Source organism: Leucoraja erinacea, chromosome 16, assembly GCF_028641065.1.
Source record: "Leucoraja erinacea ecotype New England chromosome 16, Leri_hhj_1, whole genome shotgun sequence".
Classification (NCBI taxonomy): Eukaryota; Metazoa; Chordata; class Chondrichthyes; order Rajiformes; family Rajidae; genus Leucoraja; species Leucoraja erinaceus.
Genome location: NC_073392.1, coordinates 20,370,671 through 20,394,088, shown reverse-complemented (window position 1 = coordinate 20,394,088; position 23,418 = coordinate 20,370,671). Strand labels below are relative to the sequence as shown.

The window sequence follows — 23,418 nt, the reverse complement described above, 5'->3', positions numbered from 1 at the left end:
ATGTTATTCGGAAAACATAAAACAAACCCTCAAGGACAATTGAAAATAGATAACATAAGTAGAGAAAGAGTATATGAAAATAAATTTCTTGGTGTGATCTTAGACCACAAAATCTGCTGGAAACCACATATAAACCACGTCAAAGCAAAACTGGCAAAGTCTATAGCAATATTGGGAAAATCAGGACACATTCTGGACCACAAATCATTACATGCTCTGTATAATACACTCATATTGCCATACCTGAGTTACTGTGTGGAGATATGGGGAAACACCTACAAAACCAACCTACAGCCGTTATGCACATTACAAAAAAGAGCAATAAGAATGATCAATAATATTGGATATCTTGAACATACCAATTTATTATTCTTAAAGTCACATACACTGAAGTTCACCGATCCGGTTAAATTTAAGACTGCGCAAATCATGTACAAAGCAAGAAATAATTTACTTCCAGGAAATATACAAAAACTGTTTATGGAAAGACAGGGTGGGTATAATTTGAGAGGGGAACATAATTAAAAAAAAACTCAATGTCAGAACAACTCTTAAAAATATGTGCATAGCAATCAGTGGGCTGAATTTGTGGAATGGTCTGGAACAGGAGATAAAACAGCACAAACATAATTCAGTTTAAGAAGTACAAAAACACTTTTTTTTTTAAAGGATATTGAGATGAAGATAGGTGATTCTGAGTGGGATATTTGTTGTACTGATTGTATTGGGAAGGATGATTATAGGGTGATGGGTTGTATATATGACTAAGATACTGTATAGTATATGAGGGGTTTTTCTTTTCTTCTCTCTTTTTTTGTATGGCTTTGTAAATATTTGATTAGTGTATAAATGTAAATAATTTGGTGTACATATAGCTGCTGGTGTACATATGGTGTACATATAGCTGCTAAATGTGTATAAGATAATTATAAGCAGTTGAATAAGGGGTGGGAATTAATAAGCTTTGGCTTCTTCCTGCTCCTTTTCGGACACATACGATTTCATTTATTTGTAGATATTGTTTATGACACTTTATAAATATTCTTGCTTTGTTTTTAGTTTTTTGTATGCTGTTTCACACTTGCTTTTTATTCTTTTATTCTGTTCGAAATAAAGTATTAATTAAATAAATAATTTGCCCTCCTAATTTCTTGCTTTACTTGTATGATAACGTCCAGTGATTCACGTAGAAGGACCAGCAACTCCCTCTGAACTCCAGCAATGTCCAACCTTGCCATTTAGAAAATGCACTGTGGTTAGATGACATCAAATGTTTCAACATTAGGTTCCATCAACCCATAGGCTTGCCCATTGCCCAGTCCCAAACCCTCTGAAGCCCCTCTGCATCCTCTTCACAGCCCCCACTGGCACCAGCATTGTATCCTCAGTCCCCTCGTCCTAATCATTGACATTGTGATTACATAGAAACATAGAAAATAGGTGCAGGAGTAGGCCATTCGGCCCTTCGAGCCTGCACCGCAATTCAATATGTTCATTTCACTGCACATCTCGTATGTGTATGTGACAAATAAACTTGACTTGACTTGACAATATGATCATGGCTGATCATCCAACTCAGTATCCTGTACCTGCTTTCTCTCCATACCCCCGATCCCTTTAGCCACAAGGGCCACATCTAACTCCCTCTTAAATATAGCCAATGAACTGGCCTCAACTACATTCTGTGGCAGAGAATTCCAGAGATTCAACACTCACTGTGTAAATAATGTTTTTCTCATCTCAGTCCTAAAAGATTTCTCCTTTACCCTTAAACTGTGACCCCTTGTTCTGGACTTCCCCAACATCGGGAACAATCTTCCTGCAACTAGCCTGTCCAACCCCTTAAGAATTTTGTAAGTTTCTATAAGATCCCCCCTCAATCTTCTAAATTCTAGCGAGTGCAAGCCGAGTCTATCCAGTCTTTCTTCATATGAATGTCCTGACATCCCAGGAATCAGTCTGATGAACCTTCTCTGTACTCCTTCTATGGCAAGAATGTCCTTCCTCAGATTAGGAGACCAAAACTGTACGCAATACACCAGGTGTGGTCTCACCAAGACCCTGTACAACTGCAGTAGAACCTCCCTGATTAGCTGAATCTCCAGCACCCTTTGCCTCCTCGCCTACGAGTTCACAATTCCTCACCTGTGTTTCCTGTCCATTAACAAACCATCCCCATGCCAGAATAATCCCCAGTCTTATGCTCTAATTTCACTAAATAACCACTTTTCAAAAACCAAATAAACCACGTTCATTAGTTCCTTTTTTAAAATTCTACTAGTTATACATAGAAACATAGAAATTAGGTGCAGGAGTAGGCCATTCGGCCCTTCGAGCCTGCACCGCCATTCAATATGATCATGGCTGATCATCCAACTCAGTATCCCGTACCTGCCTTCTCTCCATACCCCCTGATCCCCTTAGCCACAAGGGCCACATCTAACTCCCTCTTAAATATAGCCAATGAACTGGCCTCAACTACCCTCTGTGGCAGAGAGTTCCAGAGATTCACCACTCTCTGTGTGAAAACTCCTAACAGATTACAGGAACAGATTACATTTCAGGAAAACTCCTAACAGAATAATCAGTCATGATTCTACTTTCACGGGTCAATATAAACTCTGCCAGATCTGTTATTATTTTATGAGTGCCCTGTTACTACATTACCATTAATAAATTCCAGCATTTTTCAACTAATTATATATGCCAGGTTAACAAGGAACTGCAGATGCTGGCTAGTACACAAAAGTGCTGGTAATTCAGCAGATCAGACAGCGTCTCTGGAGAATATGGCTGTGACTTTTCTGATAGAGATCCTGAGAACCTTCTTCAGTGATTATTGGGGGGGCGAGGGAAGAAGAAAGCTAGAAGAGGGGAGAGGCAGGCCAAAGTGTGGTAGGTAATGGGTGGATGCAGGACAGGGGGGTTGATAGGCAGATGGTTGGAACAAAGGCTAGAGATAAATGCAGAAGGTCTGGGACAGGGTTGAAGAGCTGCAAATTGTGAAGCTAGAGGAAGGAAAGTAGTGGGGGGAGAGGAGAAATAAGTGGGAGTCTAGGGTGGGCACAGGGGAGGAGGGGGAGAGGGCGGAAGAACTGATCTGTAGTTTATTTCTCCCCCCCTTCTTAATAAATGGTTGCATCCGTTATCTTGCAATCTGAAACCTTTGGAATTTTGGAAGTCGACACGCATTGCATTCACTGTCACCACTAACAAAACCCAGCAGATTTATAATCCTCTGTCATTTTCGCCATCTCCATCGGGATCCCACTACTGGCCACATCTTCCCATCTCCACCGCTTTCTGCTTTCCGCAGAGACAGTTCCCACCGTAACTCCCTGGTCAATTCGTCCCTTCCCACCCAAACCACTTTCCCCTGCAACTGTAGGAGATGCAACACTTGTCCCTTTACCTCCCCCCTCGACTCCATCCAAGGACCCAATCAGACTTTCCAGGTGAGGCAGAGGTTCACCCGCACCTCGTGCAACCTCATCTACTGCATCCGCTGTTCCAGGTGTCAACTTCTCTACATCGGGGAGACCAAGCGCAGGCTCGGCAATTGTTTCGCTGAACACCTCCGCCCACTCCATTGTTACCAACCTGGTCTCCCGGTTGTTCAGCAATTCAACTCCCCCTCCCATTCCCAATCTGACCTTTCTGGTTTACACCCCAGCGGTATGAACATTGACCTCTAATTTCTGATAGCCTTTGCTTTCTCCTTCCTTCCCGTCCTCCTTCTCCTACAAGTCCTACTGTCTCCGCCCACTTTTTATCTTCCCCCCCTCCCCGACATCAGTCTGAAGAAGGGTCTCGACCCGAAACACCACCCATTCCTTCTCTGCAAAGATGCTGCCTCACTCGCTGAGTTACTCCAGCATTTTGTGTCTACCAGCAGATTTATTGCCTTCTCTCCCTGTTAGTTTTCCCCAAAATATATTTTTATTAATTCTGATTTTACAGATGAGGACTTGTTATCCTTCGTTTTGTGTATGTCCATTTGTGAAAATACAAAATATTTGTTTAATATCTTTGCCATTTTCTTATTCCACAGTATAATTTCTCGTGTCTCAGTCAGCAAGGGACCCATATTGGCTTTAATTAATATTTTCTATGTCATACAGAAGCTTTCACAGTCTGTTTCCATGTTTCTCTGCAGTCTTCTTTCCTACTATGTTTTATGCTATTCCACTTTCTCATCCACTCCCCCTTCACATTAGGATCAATTTTGCAGAAGCCAATTAACTTACAAACCTACACATCTTTGTGATGTGGAATGAAACTGGAGATTTGGAGGAATCCCACACGGTCATACAATACTGTGGTCTCTCCGATCTACAAGCTGCGGCAGCACTTTGGACCCTTGTAGTGTATTGAAGATAGCAACATTTCCTTTCCTGAGGTAGAGCCTAGATGAGGGTTCCCCAAAACTGTTCCACTCATAAACCTCCCACTTACAACACCCCCCCCCACCCCCCCCCACCTCGACCAGAAACAAGTCGCTAACTCTCTTCCAGACAATGGTTGTTCCTGCAAACTCCTGTTCCAAATGGAGCCATTGGGATGTGCAGCCCTTGAAACACAGACTACATTACAACAGCAAGATCACTTGAATCAGTCAACAGGTTCATTAGTGACCCTGGGGTGTACATTACCAACCCAAGTAGAGCAAAGCATGGTAATGAGACACCCTTGGGGACGGGAATTACCATAATACCTTGATAGAATAAGCTTCATTACTATCAGTGGCCTGAAGCAGTGTTTGTCAGCAAGCTGTCTGATGATGTTGAAACGACCTCCTCTCCGCTGAGCCCTTTTAAAGTTCTCAGTGGGTAAATCTTCAGGCAGCAAAGCTCAAAACATGCCGATCGGATAGGTTTCTGAGAGCTTTAATTGGCTGGGGCGAGGGTACATCGAATGAGTAAATGACATTCTCTGAATTTCACGGCAATAAACCATGAATGTAAATCGCAGGCTGGGCTGTTTACTTCTATTGAATTTTCTTCTAGCTGATGCTTTTCCTTAATTTCTCTACAAATGTTGTCCCCTCCCCCTCCCCCCACCTCCCTCTCTTTGAGCCTAACTCAGGCTCTGTTTTACTGTTTATTGTAAGAGCCCATATGGAGTGTTCTTGACCTAATGAGCAAAGCTGGGACCCACTTGCTCATAACTATTGCACATGGTCGGCATGGTGGCGCAGTAGTAGAGTTGCTGCCTTACAGATCCAGAGACCCGGGTTCACTCCTGACTATGAGTGCTGTCTGTGTGGAGTTTGTATGTTTTCCCCGTGACCGTGTGGGTTTTCCCCCAGGTGCTCCAGTTTCCTCCTACACTCCAAAGACGACCATGTTTGTAGGGTATTTGGCTTCTGTAAAGATTGTAAATTGTCCCCGGTGTATAGGATAGTGCTAGTGTTTGGGGATTGCTAGTCGGGGCAGACTTGTTAGTGGTGTTCGAAAATCCACGCTGCCTCCATGGTTGTGAAATACCCTTCCTAGGATTGTGGGAAGGAATTTGACTCCACAACACAGAGAGCTACAAGTCCCTTGGTGTTAACATTACCAATAATCTGTCATGGTACACTTGGCAATAATAAACCTATACCTAGATCATGGCTGAACCTGGACTCGTGTGAAGATACTACCCATCAACAAGTGGAGTCAAGGACACCTTCCCTGGTTGCACAGGCTCCAACATTAGGGGCGTCTTGGCCAAGAGGCTAAGGCACTGTTGACCAGGCAGAAAAATGTGTTTGAAGCTCAGACCATCGCACTTCTGGAATTCCTCCTGGAATGTACCTTTCAGACTTGATTGATCTGCATTCATGGTGGTGTGGAAGGTGGAGCTACATTGAACAAAAAATGTCACTGAACTGTGTCGACATTCTTATGCACGCTCAGGTAGATGCTTCTGACAATGCTGCCATTTACTACCCATCACTAATTGGCCTTGAACTGAGGATGCAGTTAAGACTGGAGTCACCTGTAAACCAGGTTGGATAAGCATGGCAGATTTCCTTCCACGGAGAGCACCAGACTGTTTTTTTTTGCACTTACAGTGCATTCAGAAAGGATTCAGACCCCTTCACCTTCTCCACATTTTGTTACGTTAAAATGATTTAAATTCATTTTTTTTATCATTATCTACACACAACACCTCATAATAAAAAAGCGAAAACAGGTGTTCAGAAATTTTTGTAAAGTAATTAAAAATATATAACAGAAATATCACATTTACATAAGTATTCAGACCCTTTGCCATGACACTCAAAATTGAGCTTCCGTGCATCCTGTTTCCATTGATTATCCTTGAGATGTTTCTACAACTTGATTGGTTCACAAGTGGTAAATTAAATTGATTGGACATGATTTGGAAAGTCACACACCTGTCTATATAAGGTCCCGTAGTTGACAGTGCATGTCAGAGCTAAAACCAAGCCATGAAGACAAAGGAATTGTCTGTAGACCTCCGAGACAGGATTGTGTCGAGACAGAGATCTGGGGAAGGGTATAAAACAATTTCTGTAGCATTGCAGGTCCCAAAGAGCAGTGGCCTCTGTCATTCTTAAATGGAAGAACTTTGAAAACACCAGGACTCTACATAGAGCTGGCCGCCTGGCCAAACTGAGCAATCGGGGGAGAAGGGTCTTGGTCAGGGAGGTGACCAAGAACCCGACCCGATGGTCACTCTGACAGAGCACCAGAGTTACTCTGTGGAGATGGGAGAAACTTCCAGAAGGATAACTATACCTGCAACACTCTACCAATCAGGTCTTTATGGTAGAGTGGCCAGACACAAGCCACTCCTCAGTAAAAGGCACACGACAGCCCGCTTGGAGTTTGTCAAAAGACACCTAAACAAGATCATCTGGTCTGATGAAACCAATATTGAACTCTTTGGCCTGAATGCCAAGCGTCACGTCTGGAGGAAATCAGGTACCGCTCATCACCTGGTCAAACCATACCTACGGTATATGAGCATGGTAGCGGCAGCAGCATGCTGTGGCGATGTTTTTTCAGCACAGACTAGAAGGGCAGGAACCGTGCTGAGACTAGGTCAGGATATGGTCAGGGGAAAAATCAGGCACCGCTCATCACACTGGTCAAACCATACCTAGGTGAAGCAAGTACAGAGAGATCCTTGATGAGAGAAAGTCACCTCGCTCCAGAGCATTCAGGACATTCAGACTCAGACTGGGCAGAGGTTCACCTTCCAACAGGACAACGACCCTATGCACACAGCCAAGACAGCGCAGGAGTGGCTTTGTGACAAGTTTGTGAATGTCCTTGAGTGGCCCAGCCGGAGCTTGGACTTGAACCCGATTGAATATCTCTGGAGCGACCTGCAAATAGCTGTGCATCGACGCTCCCCATCCAACCTGGTAGAGCTTGAGAGGATCTGCAGAGAAGAATGGGAGAAATTACCCAAATACAGGTGTGCCAAGCTTGTAGTGTCATACCCACGAAAACTTGAGGCTGTAATCGCTGCCAAAGGTGCCTCAAAAAAGTACTGAGTAAAGGGTCTGAATACTCATGCAAATGTGATATTTCAGTTATTTCTTTTTAATTACTTTGGGAAAATTTTTAAACACCTGTTTTCGCTTTTTTATTATGGGGTATTATGTATAGATTGATGATAAAAAAAAAAGAATTTAATCCATAGGAAGTAAGGCAGTAAAACAAAATGTGGAAAAAGTGAATACTTTCTGAATGCACTGTAAATGTTCAAGGGTCCAGTTACTGAGAGAGCCTCGGTGCAGTGTAATCAATATAGGACTCAGAAGGACTGAACCTACCTATCTATGTTGAGTTGTTTGGATGTCATCAATGGGCAAGCATATGCTTTCATCAAACCATAACATAGCCTTTTATGTCTTTGCTCACTGTAGCCACTCAAATGAAGACATTTAATGTACGAGGGAACAGACAGAGCCGATCCATTTCCAAGTTATTGCGATCCAGTTAGATTATGGCTTGTCTGCACATACACAATCTTGCATGGACGCAGGCATGTGGCGAAGTGGCAGCTGTTTTCACGACCAACATGGGACTTGGATCTGTTTCTCACACAAGACAACTCACTGGTCTTCAATTAGTCTAATACATCAGAAAAGGAAACTGGAGTACATCCTAATGCAGTCACAAAATGAATTTACTGAAATTGAGTACTGAATCCATTAATCAAATGATAGATCCTTCTGTAAAGGACCCTGCTGTGATATCGAACCACATGGACCAAGAATAACCATGTCCTGTTTCTGGTCTGTCCTCTGTTAATTCATCTCCCTACAGAGTAGATGGAGGAGTTGGTTTAATCACTGCAGGACAGCGACAGGCCACGGGTCCTTATCATCAACTCAGAGTCCTGCAGGACAACATGTGCACTCGGGCAACAAATAAGGACAAGTTTGATGTCAGCTATGATGTTGCATAGTCCCACCCACCATCAGTCCACACAGGGGGGGCATTTGGCCAACAGACTAGCCGATGAAAAATGCTTCAGGGAAATGACCTGGGGGAATGCAACTGCTGGGAAAGCTCTGGGAACCAGCACAGGCACTTTGGGCCAAATAACCTACTTCTATATTAAGATAATATGAGAAATAATAGTCAGTCTATTCAACATTATTCTTTAACACTACTGCTTAAGTTTAAGTGGCCCTCATGAAGGTATTTACTCATCCAGGTAGCAACGGCCAGTAGCATGACTATACAACAGGCAGTGGTGTAAATCTGCCTGTACATTAACAGTCCATTAACTACAGGTGGAAAATTGCTGCAGAATGCTTCACAAGAGGTGAAAAGAGCAAGTGAATGCCAAGTGACAGAAATAGAAGGTCTGTTGATCGAGAGGCTAGTCAAGGAGCTGCATTTGAAGCAGTTTTATAAAGTTAAATCCAGAACACAGCACCAGGGCAACTGAGAGCAGGTTTCCAGCGATGAACGGATGTTGGGGCATCGGAGAGTTTTGGGGAGTGGCATAGGGGTGCAGTGCTGAGATGATCGTGGATACTGGAAGGAACAAACCTGAGGCACAGCCATGCCTAACTACCAGAACAAACAGAACAGGAAACAGGCACAGAATATAAAATCATGGTACACGCAGAAATGCCAGGTTCCTGGGATAATTCAGTGCTTGGCCAAAGTTATTTCCATTAGCAAATCCAAGTAGGTCCCAGAATGCAACCTACCATGTAAAATTCCAGGAAATGGCACGTTATTCTCCAGCAATTAAACGTTTAAGACGGAAAACACCTGTGACAGAGTTTAAGACGGAAAACACCGAGCAACATCCAAAGAGCTTCAGCAACAACAATAGTCCATTCAGACCAACTGGCCTGCTTTTCCATTTATCCGTTGACCTGATTTTGCTCAATTTGTCTTGACAGGTATGTCAACAAAAGCATTTAACCCCCTAAATCCTGAAACCTCCGTTGTTCAACTCCTGGAATAGCATGTGAAAGGAAGAATGCAACAAAGGAGTTGGGGGAAACTCCATTCAGAAGTGGCTTCCAAAGGCCATTTGCTCTCCACCTTCATATGGATTTACCCGCCCCAAATGTATTCGTGGTGAGCTGCAGAACCTGTACCAAGTCCTTACATGGGCGGCACAGTGGCGCAGCAGTAGAGTTGCTGCCTTACAGCGCCAGAGACCTCGGTTCAATCCCGACTGCGGGTGCTGTCTGCACGGAGTGTGGACGTTCTCCCTGTGACCATGTGGGTTTTTTCCAGGTGCTCCGATTTCCTCCCACATTCCAAAGACATGCAGGTTATAGGGTTAATTGGCTTTTGTGAACTATCTCTAGCGTGTAGGAGAGAACTAGGGTATGGGTGATCGCTGGTCGGCACAGACTACATGCGCCGAAGGACCTGCTTCCATGCTGTATCATTAAACTAAACTAAATCTCCATTCCTCTTACAACATAGAAGGCCAGTTAGCCCATTTAATCTATGCCTGGTATAAATCCAATGTAATATATTCTCTCTCACGCCCATCAACTTCCTCCAGTTCTCACATTAAAACAGCATAGAAACCATGCTAACCGTTTTGTCCATCTACATTCAACTCATTTGCCTGCATTAGGACAATTCCCTTCTATGCCTATTTGTGCCCTGTCTAAATGCTTCTTAAACATAGTAATTATATCAGATTCACCACTCCCTCTGGCAGTAAATTCCAGAAATCAACCACTCTGTAAAAGACTCACCCCTCGGATTGCCTTTAAATCTCCCAACTCTCACCTTAAACCAATGCCCTTGTTTTCTCATCTCGACCATGAGAAGTGGATGTTGACCATCTACCCTCTCATTATCTTCCATACTTCTATCACTTCACCCTCAGTCTCTCCTAACACTACTAACACAAGGGGCAATTTGCGACAGCCAAATAGTTTTCCAATATGTCTTAGGATGTGGGAGGAAATAAATGCCTCTTCTAACAGACTCATATCAGTGCGCCTGTCCCCCCAGATGAAGTGTAGGATCTTCCAGAGGCATCTCTGGAGGTAGGAGTCGAGGACACTAGGGTGTCCGCTGTAGCTGGTCCATACCTCAACTAGCGTGGGAAGAAGAATAACTTTGCAGACCAGTAGCTCGGCCCTCACTTCGAGGTCGCAGTCTTCAAAGACTACGAAGCCCGGCAAAAGCCCCACTTGCATAGCAGTCGGTGATTGTCAAGGAAGGCTGCAATGAAGGTGGCAAACAGGAGTGAACTATAAAGCACCCTGGTGTGCAGGTGAGTGGTGGTAATTTGGAGGAGTTGATGGGAATGTGAGATTAATATAGGATTAATGTACTAAGTGGTTGATGGTGGAAGCAGACTTGATGTGTTGAAAGGCCAGTATATGTGTTGTATCACAGCAGTATTTGACAAAGTGTAATTCTTTTGTTGAAATCGCAGGGCAGAACATGGAAGAAGGATAATGAAGGCATCCAGAAACAGAGATTGAGACTGGGTCTGATGTATCTGTAGGGGGATTGGGGTGAAAACACAAATGCACAACATGGGTCCCCACTCAGCAAGAGTCAAACATGCTCTCCCGCTACATTGATCAGTATTTATCAGTGAGCTGAGTATCGAGGCTCTCCATCACCACAATGAATCTTATAACTGATGCCAACATCTTTCTACAGCTTCAGAGGTCATCAGGTAGCAACAGGGAGCTCTAACACTGTCCAATTCCAAGCTGCCTCTCGGTGCAGAGTGAGTGGCTGGGTGAATGGTGTGGGGGTAAGATCTCCCAAGGAACTGCAGTCAATGACTATCTGGGAGATACTAGCTTCATGTTCAGTGGTGGGGTCATGGTTCAGAGGAGGTGTCAGAGAGCTGGCTCTGGAGAGGAAGAATGCACAAGCCAATGTTCAGTTAGCAAAAGGCCAGATCAGGGATCAAACATGGGGCATTTATATCTGCACAACCCAGACATAAACGTGGTGGAATCAATACAGATTAGGAATTGGCCTGACTCCACTGGGTCTACAAAGCCCAGACATACATTGACTTGGATCAAAGCTGAGCACAGACTGCAAATCAAGCCTGGGGTATTTTGATTTGCTTGGCATTGACACATATATATAGTGGGATCAGAACTCAGGAACCAAATCTGGTACTGGGATTACAATATGCATACATATATTCAATCAGATCTAAAGGCAGCACAGACTAAATATCTGTGTCTTCAAGGTCCAGATATACGGAAATGGTGACCTGAACTAAGTACAGTCCAGACTGGGGATGCCCCAGGCACGTGTTTTTCAGTGTGCCACTGTCTTCTCTATCTGATAGTTTGGAAAGGAAACTGGAGTAAAAATAGCATCTTGCAATACCTCACCGTCCAAATGACTTTCAATACAAGTTGACTCAAGGGACGGATAGAGTTTGCAATCTGGGAGGTTGCCATTACAGTCTGATGTACAAATCGATTATCATACTGAATTTTATACCGTAAAACATAAATTAAGATCAATAGGTAGTGTTTGCTTTCTCCAGCTCATCGGCTGGGTCTATCAGTAGCTAGATAATCAGGTCTGCATGAGGCAAGGACAGGGAACTAAAAGTACATTTTCTGGTTGGCATGGGCAAGGCCTATGATAGGGGGGGCGAGGTGCAGGAAGTGCATCGTACCCAGGCCCAGAGTCCAAAAGGGGGCCCGGGAGCCAAAGGAGGGGGGCTGGGAATTTCCTGAAATCTCAGAAAATGTTTGCATATATTTTGTGAAGACTAGGGGGCACCTCTCATGTTTTGTAATCTGGATTTTGAAATTTGGTGAAAAAAAATCTATTAAAAATCTTCACGAGACAGTGAGGGTGAGACTGATGCTCGAGGGCACCGATTGGATGAGACGTTGGTCAGCAGGCGGGGGGGGGGGGGGGGGGGGGGGGAGGTCTGGCACTGGACATGATGATTCAGCGCACTGATTGGAGGAGGGAGGCTTCAGTCAAGCGATTTCCGCCCATGTGGATGTTGTACTTTTCTTGGGAGTGTGGCATTTACTGGTTCATCTCATCGAATTGGTGATTCAAACAATGGAAACTTTTTAGGACTCATTGAACTGCTGTCCTGGTGGGATACCATCCTTCAGGAACATGTGCTAAGTGTAGAGGAGTCACAGAAAAGGAGTGAGCGGCTTCAAGTTCATTACCTGTCCCCTGACTCACAAAATTAATTTATTGCAGTGCTCGAATCTTGTGAAACAACACATTTTCCTTGAGAGGCAATCTGCAAAGTACTTTGCAGCAATAGTAGATTTCACACCAGATTCCTCCCATATTGAGCAAACAACATTTCTTTTGAGATACATACTTTTAAAAGGAACGCAGTATGAGATTCAAGAAAGATTTCTCAAGTTTGCAACAAAAGAGGGGAGGAAATTACTTAGCTGATAAATGGCACATTGAAAAAACATGCTATTCCTCTCAGTGATTGTAGAGCTTGAGCCTACGATAATGGACAAATATGGCTGGAAAATACAATGGCGCATAAGCAAAAATACAAGAACAATGCTCAACAGCAATTTTTTCACCTTGCGGTTGCCACACACTCAACTTATGTGGAAATGATGCTGCTGAATAATAACCCTTTTCGGAACAATTCAAACTGTACCACCTGTTCAGTTCTAAGCGGTGGAAATTATTAAAAAAAAACGTACTGGTTGTTCTCTTCATGGTCTTTCTGAAACAAGATAGTCAGATCGTGTTATATGTGTAAAGCCTTTTTGAAGCTCACTTGCCTGGCATTAAATGAGCACTGTAAGACCTCCTAGAAGTAAATTTGACAGCCAAAACAAGAAATGACGTCCATGGAATTTTATTTTATGTGACGTCTTTTGCCTGTGTGTTAATGTCAGCTGTGTGGTACAAAATATTAGCTGGCATAGATATTTGCAAAAAGGTCATCCAAGCTAGAGATGCCACACTGGATGTTGAAATAGCAAACATAGAAAATCTCCTCAGAGATCTGACAAAACTTCGAAACAACTGGAAATCCATGTGGAATGAAGCTAAATAAGTTGCATCAAACCTAAAGATAGAAATAAAACTCTCCCTTAGATGTGGTGGAGTTAGGCGCAAGAGGGCAAGGCTGCATGATGACAGCACACCTGATGCTAACTTGGAGGAAATGAATGACACAGATGATATGCCAGAAGAGGCCTACTTCAGAAAGTGTTCTCTTATGTTTTGGTAGACAATGTTATAGCAGGAATAACTGTCCACTTCAATGCTGTTAAGCAGTTGGCAGAAAATTTTGATTTCTTGTGGAAATATCTCACCATGTCTGAAAGTGATGTGGAAAGAAAAGCTTTATCTGTTTGTATTCTCCACCCCGTCACTAGCCTACTGCACGCCACCACCCACCTCCCCTTCTGTGCCCCTCTTCCCCTTTAACTGCTTCTCCTTTAACTGTGACAGCCAAAATGCAAACTGTAAATGCTCACTGAAAACATTCAAGGCAAGGGTGCCTATTAACTGTACCACATTAATCAATTAATGAGATGCGGGGGGGTAACTCCGAGGAATACCTCCAACCGTGCGGAGACAGTGAAGGAGATGAAAGAGCGACTGATATCAGGCAGTGCCTGATCCTGGAACCTGTCAGTATTTCAATAAGGGATCCTTTGCATATTTTTGATCTTTAATCTCCCCATCACTGGTGAACAATTGAGCTAATGAGCAAATATGGTGATAAGCCTTCAGCCTCATATCATGACTCGGAAAGCTGCAGCTTCACGTCCCACTCCAACGTTCATCAAAGACCTGGGCTAACATAATTGGAAGACAACTGCAAGAGGTTGACTGATTTCAGATGAGATATAAAAGATCATCACTGACCCTGTAAAAGAATCTGCCACATCATTTTTGAAAAAGAGTAAGATCCCACGTTACTAAGATTACAGTCAGGTCTGTATTTTGAGAGTGCAATTAGCTGTAGACAATAGGTGCAGGAGTAGGCCATTTGGCCCTTCGAGCCAGCACCGCCATTCAATGTGATCATGGCTGATCATCCCCAATCAGTACCCCGTTCCTGCCTTCTCCCCATATCCCCTGACTCCGCTATTTCTAAGAACCCTATCTAGCTCTCTCTTGAAAGCATCCAGAGAACCTGCCTCCACAGCCCTCTGAGGCGGAGAATTCCACAGACTCACCACTCTCTGTGAGAAAAAGTGTTTCCTCGTCTCCGTTCTAAATGGCTTACTCCTTATTCTTAAACTGTGGCCCCTGGTTCTGGACTCCCCCAACATCGGGAACATGTTTCCTGCCTCTAGCGTGTTCAAGTCCTTAATAATCTTATATATTTCAATGAGATCCCCTCTCATCCTTCTGAACTCCAGAGTGTATAAGCCCAGCTGCTCCATTCTCTAAGCATATGACAGTCCCGCCATCCCGGGAATTAACCTTGTAAACCTACGCTGCACTCCCTCAATAGCAAGAATATGCTGAGGCCAGACCAGATATTTAGATGCCTTTTGCAAGGAGTTATGTGTTTTCAGGGAGTGATGAGAAAATTGTATGGTTTAAATTGGAGCCTTTTGCAAGTGTTTTCTGACAAACAGCTCTAACCCTGAAGTTAAAGTTGGCTTGTGCAACGGAGATACTTCAAGGCATGGGTGTGAATAACTCAGGTAGACACTGCGATAGGTGAGGTCCACAATACCTGGTGGAAACACCCAGAGACAGACAGATATCATTGCACATGAAATGAAGGGAGAGAGAAGCCAAACCAGCTATTAAAACGGTGCAACCTCCCCAATGATGCAATCTGATGGAACTATCATAATATGCATGGGCCGCGGAACCTGGGGGGCTGCAGCCCCCCACACCTTTTTGACTAGACATGTTTTAGTGTCTCTGGCTTTGGACGAGGCGCTGCTGTGCTCTGAGTAACCTGGTCGTGGTTGTTGGAGAGCCGGGGCTGAGGGAGGGATGGAAGCAGAAGCAGTGGTGGGGGCAGATGCGGACGGGGAGCCAGGGTTGGTGAGTGTTTGCGGAGCTGGCAAACCACTCGCTGCAGCTCCGACCATGGAACAACCTCAGTGCAAGAGTCCCGGGCCGTCGGAGGCGGCCAGGCCTCGGGGCAAAGAGGAAGAGTTGTGCCGCTGCCGTGAGAGTCTCTTCGCCAAATTTGTCCTGGTGACTGGCATGGACCAGGCTGCGGCTCGATACATCCTGGAGGACAACCAGTGGTTGCTGGAAGTAGGTACCAAGCACTGGGTAGAAGTGATGGAAGTTAGTGGCCTTCAAATGGGGATGTTTGGAGAAAGCATCCTGCTTGCCTGCTAGATTTTCATTCTCACTGTAAATGGAGGAAAAATGTTCCCAATCTTGGGGGAGTCCAGAACCAGGGGTCACAGTTTAAGAATAAGGGGTAGGACATTTAGGACTGAGATGAGGACAAACTTTCTTCACACAGAGAGTTGTGAATCTGTGGAATTCTCTGCCACAGAAGGCAGTGGAGGCCAATTCACTGGATGTTTTCTGGAGAGTTACATTTTGCCCTGAGGGCTAGCAAAATCAAGGGATATGGGGGAAGAACAGGAAAGGGGTACTGATTTTAGATGATCAGCCATGATCATATTGATTGGCAGTGCTGGCTCGAAGGGCCGAATTACCTATTTCTGCACCTATTTTCTATGTTTCTATGTAACTTGCTCATGCTTGAATCTCAACCACTTGATATTGAAGCATTCATGCATGGTGGAGGTATAATGTAGTCATAGAGTGATACAGGGTGAAAACAGGCCCTTCGACCCAACTTGCCCACACCCGCCAACATGTCCTAGCTACGCTACCTGATTTTGGTCCATATCCCTCCGAACCTGTCCTATCCATGTATCAGTCTAACTGTTTCTTAAATGTTGGGATAGTCCCTGCCTCAACTACCTCCTCTGGCAGCTTGTTCCATACACCCACCATACTTTGTGTGATAAAGTTACCCCTCAAATTCCTATGAAATCTTTTCCCCTTCATCTTAAATCTCTCCTCTGGTCCTCGATTCACCTACTCTGGGCAAGCATCTACAATGCATTTTACATTTCTCGAAAGTCTTACTTTTAAAAAAGTAATGTTTCCACCAACATATACCCCCTTTATTAAAGTCATGGTTTGATGATTCTTAATTCAAATCAAAATGAAATATACGTCAAAAGGAGAACGCCTACTTTCAAAATACTCCGATTTCTTCCCCGAGCAAAACATAATTTGTATGATTATGCAAAATCAGGAAATGTTATGATTATTTCTTGTCCCTTTTTCCAACTACAAAAAAAAATAGCACTTGAAATTATAACACATTTAAAAGTTTTTTTGTTAAATTTTCTGCACCGTGGAAGGCACTGGTGTCAATCCCGGGGGGGGGGGGGGGGGGGGGGGTGGGGTGGAATGGGGGATATATCCCTCCCATTGAGGTGCGGGTTGGCCAGTTTTTGGAGGTTGAGCAATAACAAAAAAAACTGCTCCTATCTCTCATGTAGGCCCAAAAATTGAAATCATACTTCTACAATGCATTAAAACCTGATTTTAATACATCAAATTTCAAAAAGTCCCTACCATGGGAGAGGGGGGGGGGGGGGGGGGACTCCCTCACCCTCCCCCCCGCTTGGTTGCTCCGCTCCCATGCCAGCTACCCCCGAGGCCAGTAATCAGTGATCACTCAGACCTCCCACTTTCAAAAATGCTCTGTGGGCCCTGATATGAGCTTGAGGGTCTATCACCAGAATACAGTATAATCCCCCAAAAAACACCTACATGAAAGGGTGGTATATCCTCAGATATCTTGCAGATTGCAAGTCAGACAGAGGCCTCAAAGACGTACATACATGTCAGTTCTCCGTCTACCAATAATGGAGAAAAGCTTGACTCCCTGAAGATCCCTACATCATCATCAACGGGGATTGTCGATGGTGTAATGCCTGACATGGTTGGAGCTCGGCATTATTAGGCCAGTGGAGTCAGCCTCATTGTTATCCCGACCATGGCTCCCGATAACTCATCCACCATGCTTAAGCTGCATCTCCATGTTCTGAGAGACACATTACATTTATTTGCATGATACTTAAAGCAGTCAGGAGATTGAATTTCCAGATGCTTGTCTCTTTGCAGCCAGTATAACTCATGGATCTAGTTGTTCTATATGTAGCCTCTAGATGTCACCACCAGTGGCTGGAGGACGGTCTGTAACTGCATGCAAAACACAAAGCGCTGGAGTAACTCAGCGGGTCAGGCAGCATTTGTGGAGGGAATGGATAGGCTCCATTTCAGATTGGGACCATTAAACATCGCCTATCAATTCCCTCCACAGATGCTGCCTGACCCCGCTGTGTTTCTCCAGCATTTTGTCTTTTTCTCCAGCATCTGCAGTTCCTTGTGTCTCCATTATAACTGCATGCAGTTGTGCAATGTGCAATCCCACTTGGGATGGAAACTCAGAAACTACTGAGTGTGATTTTCTGTTTCTTGGAACTTAAAGGTTGATAGCCAAATGATCATAAATACTACTATTTAATCTAAGTCGTATTATTAGTCACAAACACTTTGAACTGAAGTGAAAACAGAAAGTGCCGGGGATAATGATGAAAGTTCATTGACCTGAAATGTTATCTCTGTTTCTCTCTCCCCAGATGCTGCCTAACCTGCTGAGTATTTCCAGAAGTTTTTGTTTTTACCTCAGGTTTCTTGTGTTTTTTTGCATCTACAGTTCTTTCGGCATTTCGAAGTAGTAAACTGACCTTTTTAAAGAGCCGTATGACATCCTCACTGATCTGCGTTAGGCGGACGATTATGTTGTTGGTGTAGATGTCATTGAGGGTGGCATGGTCCTTGCTCTCCCGACGTGTCTGATTGAGCACCAAGTACCAGCAGTTCACAGGTGACAGCAGATGTTGGTCTTTCCTGAGAATCAAAGAGACACAGTCTTTGTCATTGTTTATTTCACTCAGCACTCCACCTTGCGATTCAACCAAGCCCCACTGGCCTCCGCTTCCATCTTTAACTAATATCAACTACACAGGCAGGGCACAGCACCTTCAAAATTCATTTTTTTCTTAGGTTCATGCAGGTATAATGACATATAAATATAAAAACATAGAAAATAGGTGCAGGAGTAGGCTATTCGGCCCTTCGAGCCAGCACCGCCATTCAATATGGGAGAGAGCAGATGCATTGCAGATGAAGTTTAATGTGGATAAATGAGATGTTATCCACTTTGGCACACTACAAAAAAGAGCTATTCGTATAGTAAACAATGTAGGATATCATGAACACACCAATATACTGTATTTAAAATTACACACCTTAAAGATTAAGTATCTGGTAGAATTTAAGACTGCACAAATAATTTATAAAGCAAAAAATAAACTGCTACCTGTAAACATACAAAAACTGTTCAAAGACAGAGTGGGGGATTATAACTTTAGAGGGAAACCAAACTTAAAACAGCATTATGCTTGGACCAATTTAAAAAGTATGTGTATTTCCATTTGTGGGGTGGTTTTGTGGAATGGTCTTGACGAATGGTGAAGAATGGGGGTAGGACTTGACAAGCATAGGCTTATTCCTATCCCTTTTCGAACAAGTCTAATGTGTATTATGTTGAAATTGGCTTTTGATTTTTTTAATTTATGTATGTACATATATGTTATGTATATGTGTATGTGTGTATATGTGTATATGTATGTATGTATATATGTACATGTATATGTATGTATGTGTGTATGTATTTATGTATATATATATATATGTATATATATAATTTTCCTTTTATTTATTCATTTTCATCTTTTCTTTTCTACTTTTTTTTTAAATCGTTCGAAATAAAGATATCATTCATTCATAAATATATCATTCATTCATTCATTCAGTTTTGGTCTCCTAATTTGAGGAAGGACATTCTTGCTATTGAGGGATTGGAGCTTAGGTTTACAAGGTTAATTCCCGGGATGGCGAGACTGTCATATGCTGAGAGAATGGAGCGGCTGGGCTTGTACACTCTGGAGTTTAGAAGGATGAGAGAGGATCTTATTGAAACATATAAGATTGTTAAGGGTTTGGACACACTAGAGGCAGGAAACATGTTCCGGACAGTTGGGGGAGTCCAGAATCAGGGCCACAGTTTAAGAATAAGGGGTAAGCCATTTAGAACGGAGATGAGGAAACACTTTCTTACAGAGAGTGGTGAGTCTGTGGAATTCTCTGCCTCAGAGGGCGATGGAGGCTGGTTCTCTTGATACTTTCAGGAGAGAGCTAGATAGGGCTCTTAAAGATAGCAAAGTCAGGGGATATGGGGAGAAGGCAGGAACGGGATACTGATTGGGGATGATCAGCCATAATCACATTGAATGGCGGTGCTGGCTCGAAGGACCGAATGGCCGACTCCTGCGGTTATTGTCAATATGATCAGGGCTGATCATCCAGAATCAGTACCCCGTTCCTGCTTTCTCCCCAAATCCCTTGATTCTGTTAGCCCTAAGTGCTTTATCCAACTCTCTCTTGAATACATCCAGTAATTTTACTTTGGAGTCACGTGAGTGACTACGTGAAGAACCCCGCCAGGACGCATGCGTGTCATATCGCTACACGCATTGCAACGAGTCACAGCAGGGGGAATGATGTTCCCCTTAGCGGCAAAAATTGAAAGCCGGGAACAGCAGGTAAGGAGACTCTGCGTTCCAGAATTTGAAAGTCGGGAACAGCAGGTAAGGAGACTCTGCGTTCCTTCCACTTACCTTACAGGTGGAGACATGGACCAGATCCACGAAGGCTGCGGGAAAGCTGGCGGGGGAGAACCGCGGAGTTGTGGGCAGTCGGCAGCAGCAGCCAACGGCACGCCAATCTCCCGTAATGGGAACAGCTGTGCCCGACTTCGCTCCCGCCCCGGCCACAGCCGGGCGGTAGAGCGAAGCAAAAAACCAACAGAGTCGTTGACTCCGATGAGTCCGACTCTGAATAGCCGCGAGCGGCCAGTGCCCGTGCGCATTGGGGCCGGTTGGAGCGGCTTTAGGAGCAGCCGCAAGCGACCAGTGCCCGTGCGCATTGGAGTCGGTTAGAGCGGCTGGGAGCGGGGAACAAAGCAGCCGCGACGGCCAGTGCCCGTGAGCATTGGAGCCGGTTGGAGCGGCTGCAGGAACTGGAGCAGGAGCGGCTTCAGGAGTAGAGGCTTCAGGAGCAGCTGCAACGGCCAGTGACCATGAGGTGGCCAGTGCCCGAGAGCATCGGAGCCAGCTGGAGCGGCTGTTGGAGCAGGTAAGTGGCAGGCTCCGGGAGATGGAGACTAGTCACAGGGGGCAGCTAGTAAGTCCTACAGCAGTACCTCTTGTGGGGCTGCATCAGAGGGGAGTATAGGGGGTCAATTCTGGGCTGAACCTGAAGAGGGGTGCAGAACATACCCCTAATGCACATGGGGTGCAAGAAAACCTATTGGAAGACACTTACCATCAGGGAACTGCAAAACACAGAAAGTTTGAAACAACAGAAAGTTCTGAAAGTCCTAACAGCGGGATTTACGGGTTTCGCCCGCACAATAAACAAAAAAGACATGACACAAGATCACCAGGATGTACTGGCTTTATTTTGCAATTACCAATACGAGTAAACAGCATTAGGAAGAAGTGCCATCCAACCGGCTTTAGACCCTAATTTGCAGGCCTATGCAAACCTGGAACCTCCAAACCACCAATATTACTATTTGGAGGCAACTTATCAAAACAGGTAAAAGAACTTGACAAAGAGGGTAAAACCCTGGGGCTCATTAAAGCAACGTCTAAAAACTACTTCCTGGGGAATGCGCTAACCCTCAACACCGACCCAACTACAGATCCAGACACCGGCACCTCAACATCCACGGAGGATGCCGAAAAAGTAACAAACCTACTAATAGTAACCATGGAGGAAGGTGGGTCTGGTTCCTTACGAGGTTGGTGGGAGATTACAATTCTATCTGGATGCATGGAATAAATTAACTACCAACACTTATATTTTCAGAAGTATAGGGTTATACCATAGAATTTATACAAAACAAAATCCTCCAGTTCAGCATGCACCGAACCGAATATTCGTGCTTACAGGCGAAGAAAAATAAATAAATAAATAAATCAAAAGCGCATACTGAACTACAGTGCCCATATAAAAAAGGAGCAATGGAGGATATCCAACACGAATCACAGGAATTCGTGTCCAAAATCTTTATCATAAAATAGATGGTGGTTGCCACATCATCATAGATTTGACTACTTTGAATACTTTCGTACTTTATATTCATTACTAGATGGGAACCTTTGTTACTGCTAAACAATTGATTCTTAGGTTACTACATGGCAAGCATCGTATTAAAAAATGCTTACTATACAGTACCCATTAGAGGTGACCACAGATGTTATTTAACACAATGGATCATCTGCGGTTCACCCTTAACACAGTTCATATGTCAGTGACTTTGCCGAAAGAAAAGGTTACAGCCTTAATGGAGGCTTGCAGCAAAACAAAACCATCCATCAGACTGGTAGCAAGAATAATTGGCATTATAGTGGCTGCGTTTCCAGCCACACAAATCGGACCTTTACATTATCAAAAATTACAGAGGGCAAACATTCGTGCACTCAAAAATTATGGGGGTCATTCTGACAGACCAATGAAGCTACCAACAGAGGCCACAATGGAACTAAAATGGTGGAAACATAACATTAGGCATTGTTCCGATCCAAACATTATCAGCTACCCGTCTATGGAACTACATACTGATGCCAGTGCACTTGGATGGGATGCTACCAATTCCATCTCCAGCTGTGGCGGAGATGGAATGCACAGGAGGCATCATTATTACAAACACTGGGCATAAACTACCTGGGAATGTTAAGTGCATTCCATGGCTTTAAGTCATATTGTTCTGGGTTATATCACCAGCATGTTAGACTACAAATTGACAACACCACCGTGGTAGCATATATCAACCATATGGGTGGAAACATATCGACATCATGTGACAATCTGGCCAACACAATTTGGCAATAGTGTATCCAGAGAGATATTTGGATATCAGCTACCTACTTACCAGGTAAACTGAATTTAGTGGCAGACAACAGGTAATGCTAATTCTATGAAAAACACTGAACGGATGTTGGATTAAAAAAATGTATTGCTGAAATTACAGCATGGTATGGAACACCAGATATCGACCTATTCGCACCCATGCTCTCACCAGTTATCGAATTATGTTCATGGGAACCAGAACCTGGGGCAGTGGCTACAGATGCATTTTCGCTGCATTGGCGGATTATTTATTTATGCATTCCCTCATTCTGCCTCATCAGTCGGGTATTTAGTAATATATAGTAGACTCCGCGTCTGATATTTTGATAGTACCCAATTGGCCTACTCAACCATGGGTCCCGGTGATACACAACGGTTTTAGAACCATGCATTACCATCCATCATAGACCTAATTTACTGGTTCTTCCCGCAACAAGGGGTAGTTACCCATGTCATAATTATATAAACCTATTAATTTATAGAGTTGAAAGCACCTCTACTACATCTGGGACTGACGGACCGAACAGTGGATATTGTTTCAGCGGCCCACAGACAGTCCACCAAAAAACAGTACTTGGTGTCTTCAAGAACAGAAGTACTGTCACAACAATAAACATCACCCACAGATCTATGAACATCCCGTCTGTTCTGGAATTCCTGGCAAGCCTCCATTACGATGAGAGGCTCAGTCAAAGTGCCATCAACTGCGCCAGAAGTGCTCTGTCAACATACCTGTGGCAAGGAACAGAGCGGCATTCTGTTGGGACACACCCTGGTAACCAAACTCATGAGGGGCATTTTAATGTTAATCCCCAAGAACCAGGTACTCCCAAATATGGGATGTGAGCATTGTACTGACCATGTTCAGAAACTGGTCTCCAGCTACAGCTCTGTCCCTACAGAAACT

At 44.1% G+C, this 23,418-nt stretch overlaps 1 protein-coding gene across 2 annotated transcripts in view; it reads right to left on the bottom strand.

Annotated features, from left to right (window-relative positions):
* Nucleotides 1-23,418, bottom strand: part of srgap3 (SLIT-ROBO Rho GTPase activating protein 3) — a 195,558-nt gene that overhangs the window by 76,031 nt on the left and 96,109 nt on the right. For both annotated transcript variants that reach the window (XM_055647783.1, XM_055647785.1), the window contains one exon: nucleotides 18,218-18,380. In XM_055647783.1, coding sequence (XP_055503758.1) covers nucleotides 18,218-18,380 — 163 coding nt within the window. The remainder of the gene's footprint in view (nucleotides 1-18,217; nucleotides 18,381-23,418) is intronic.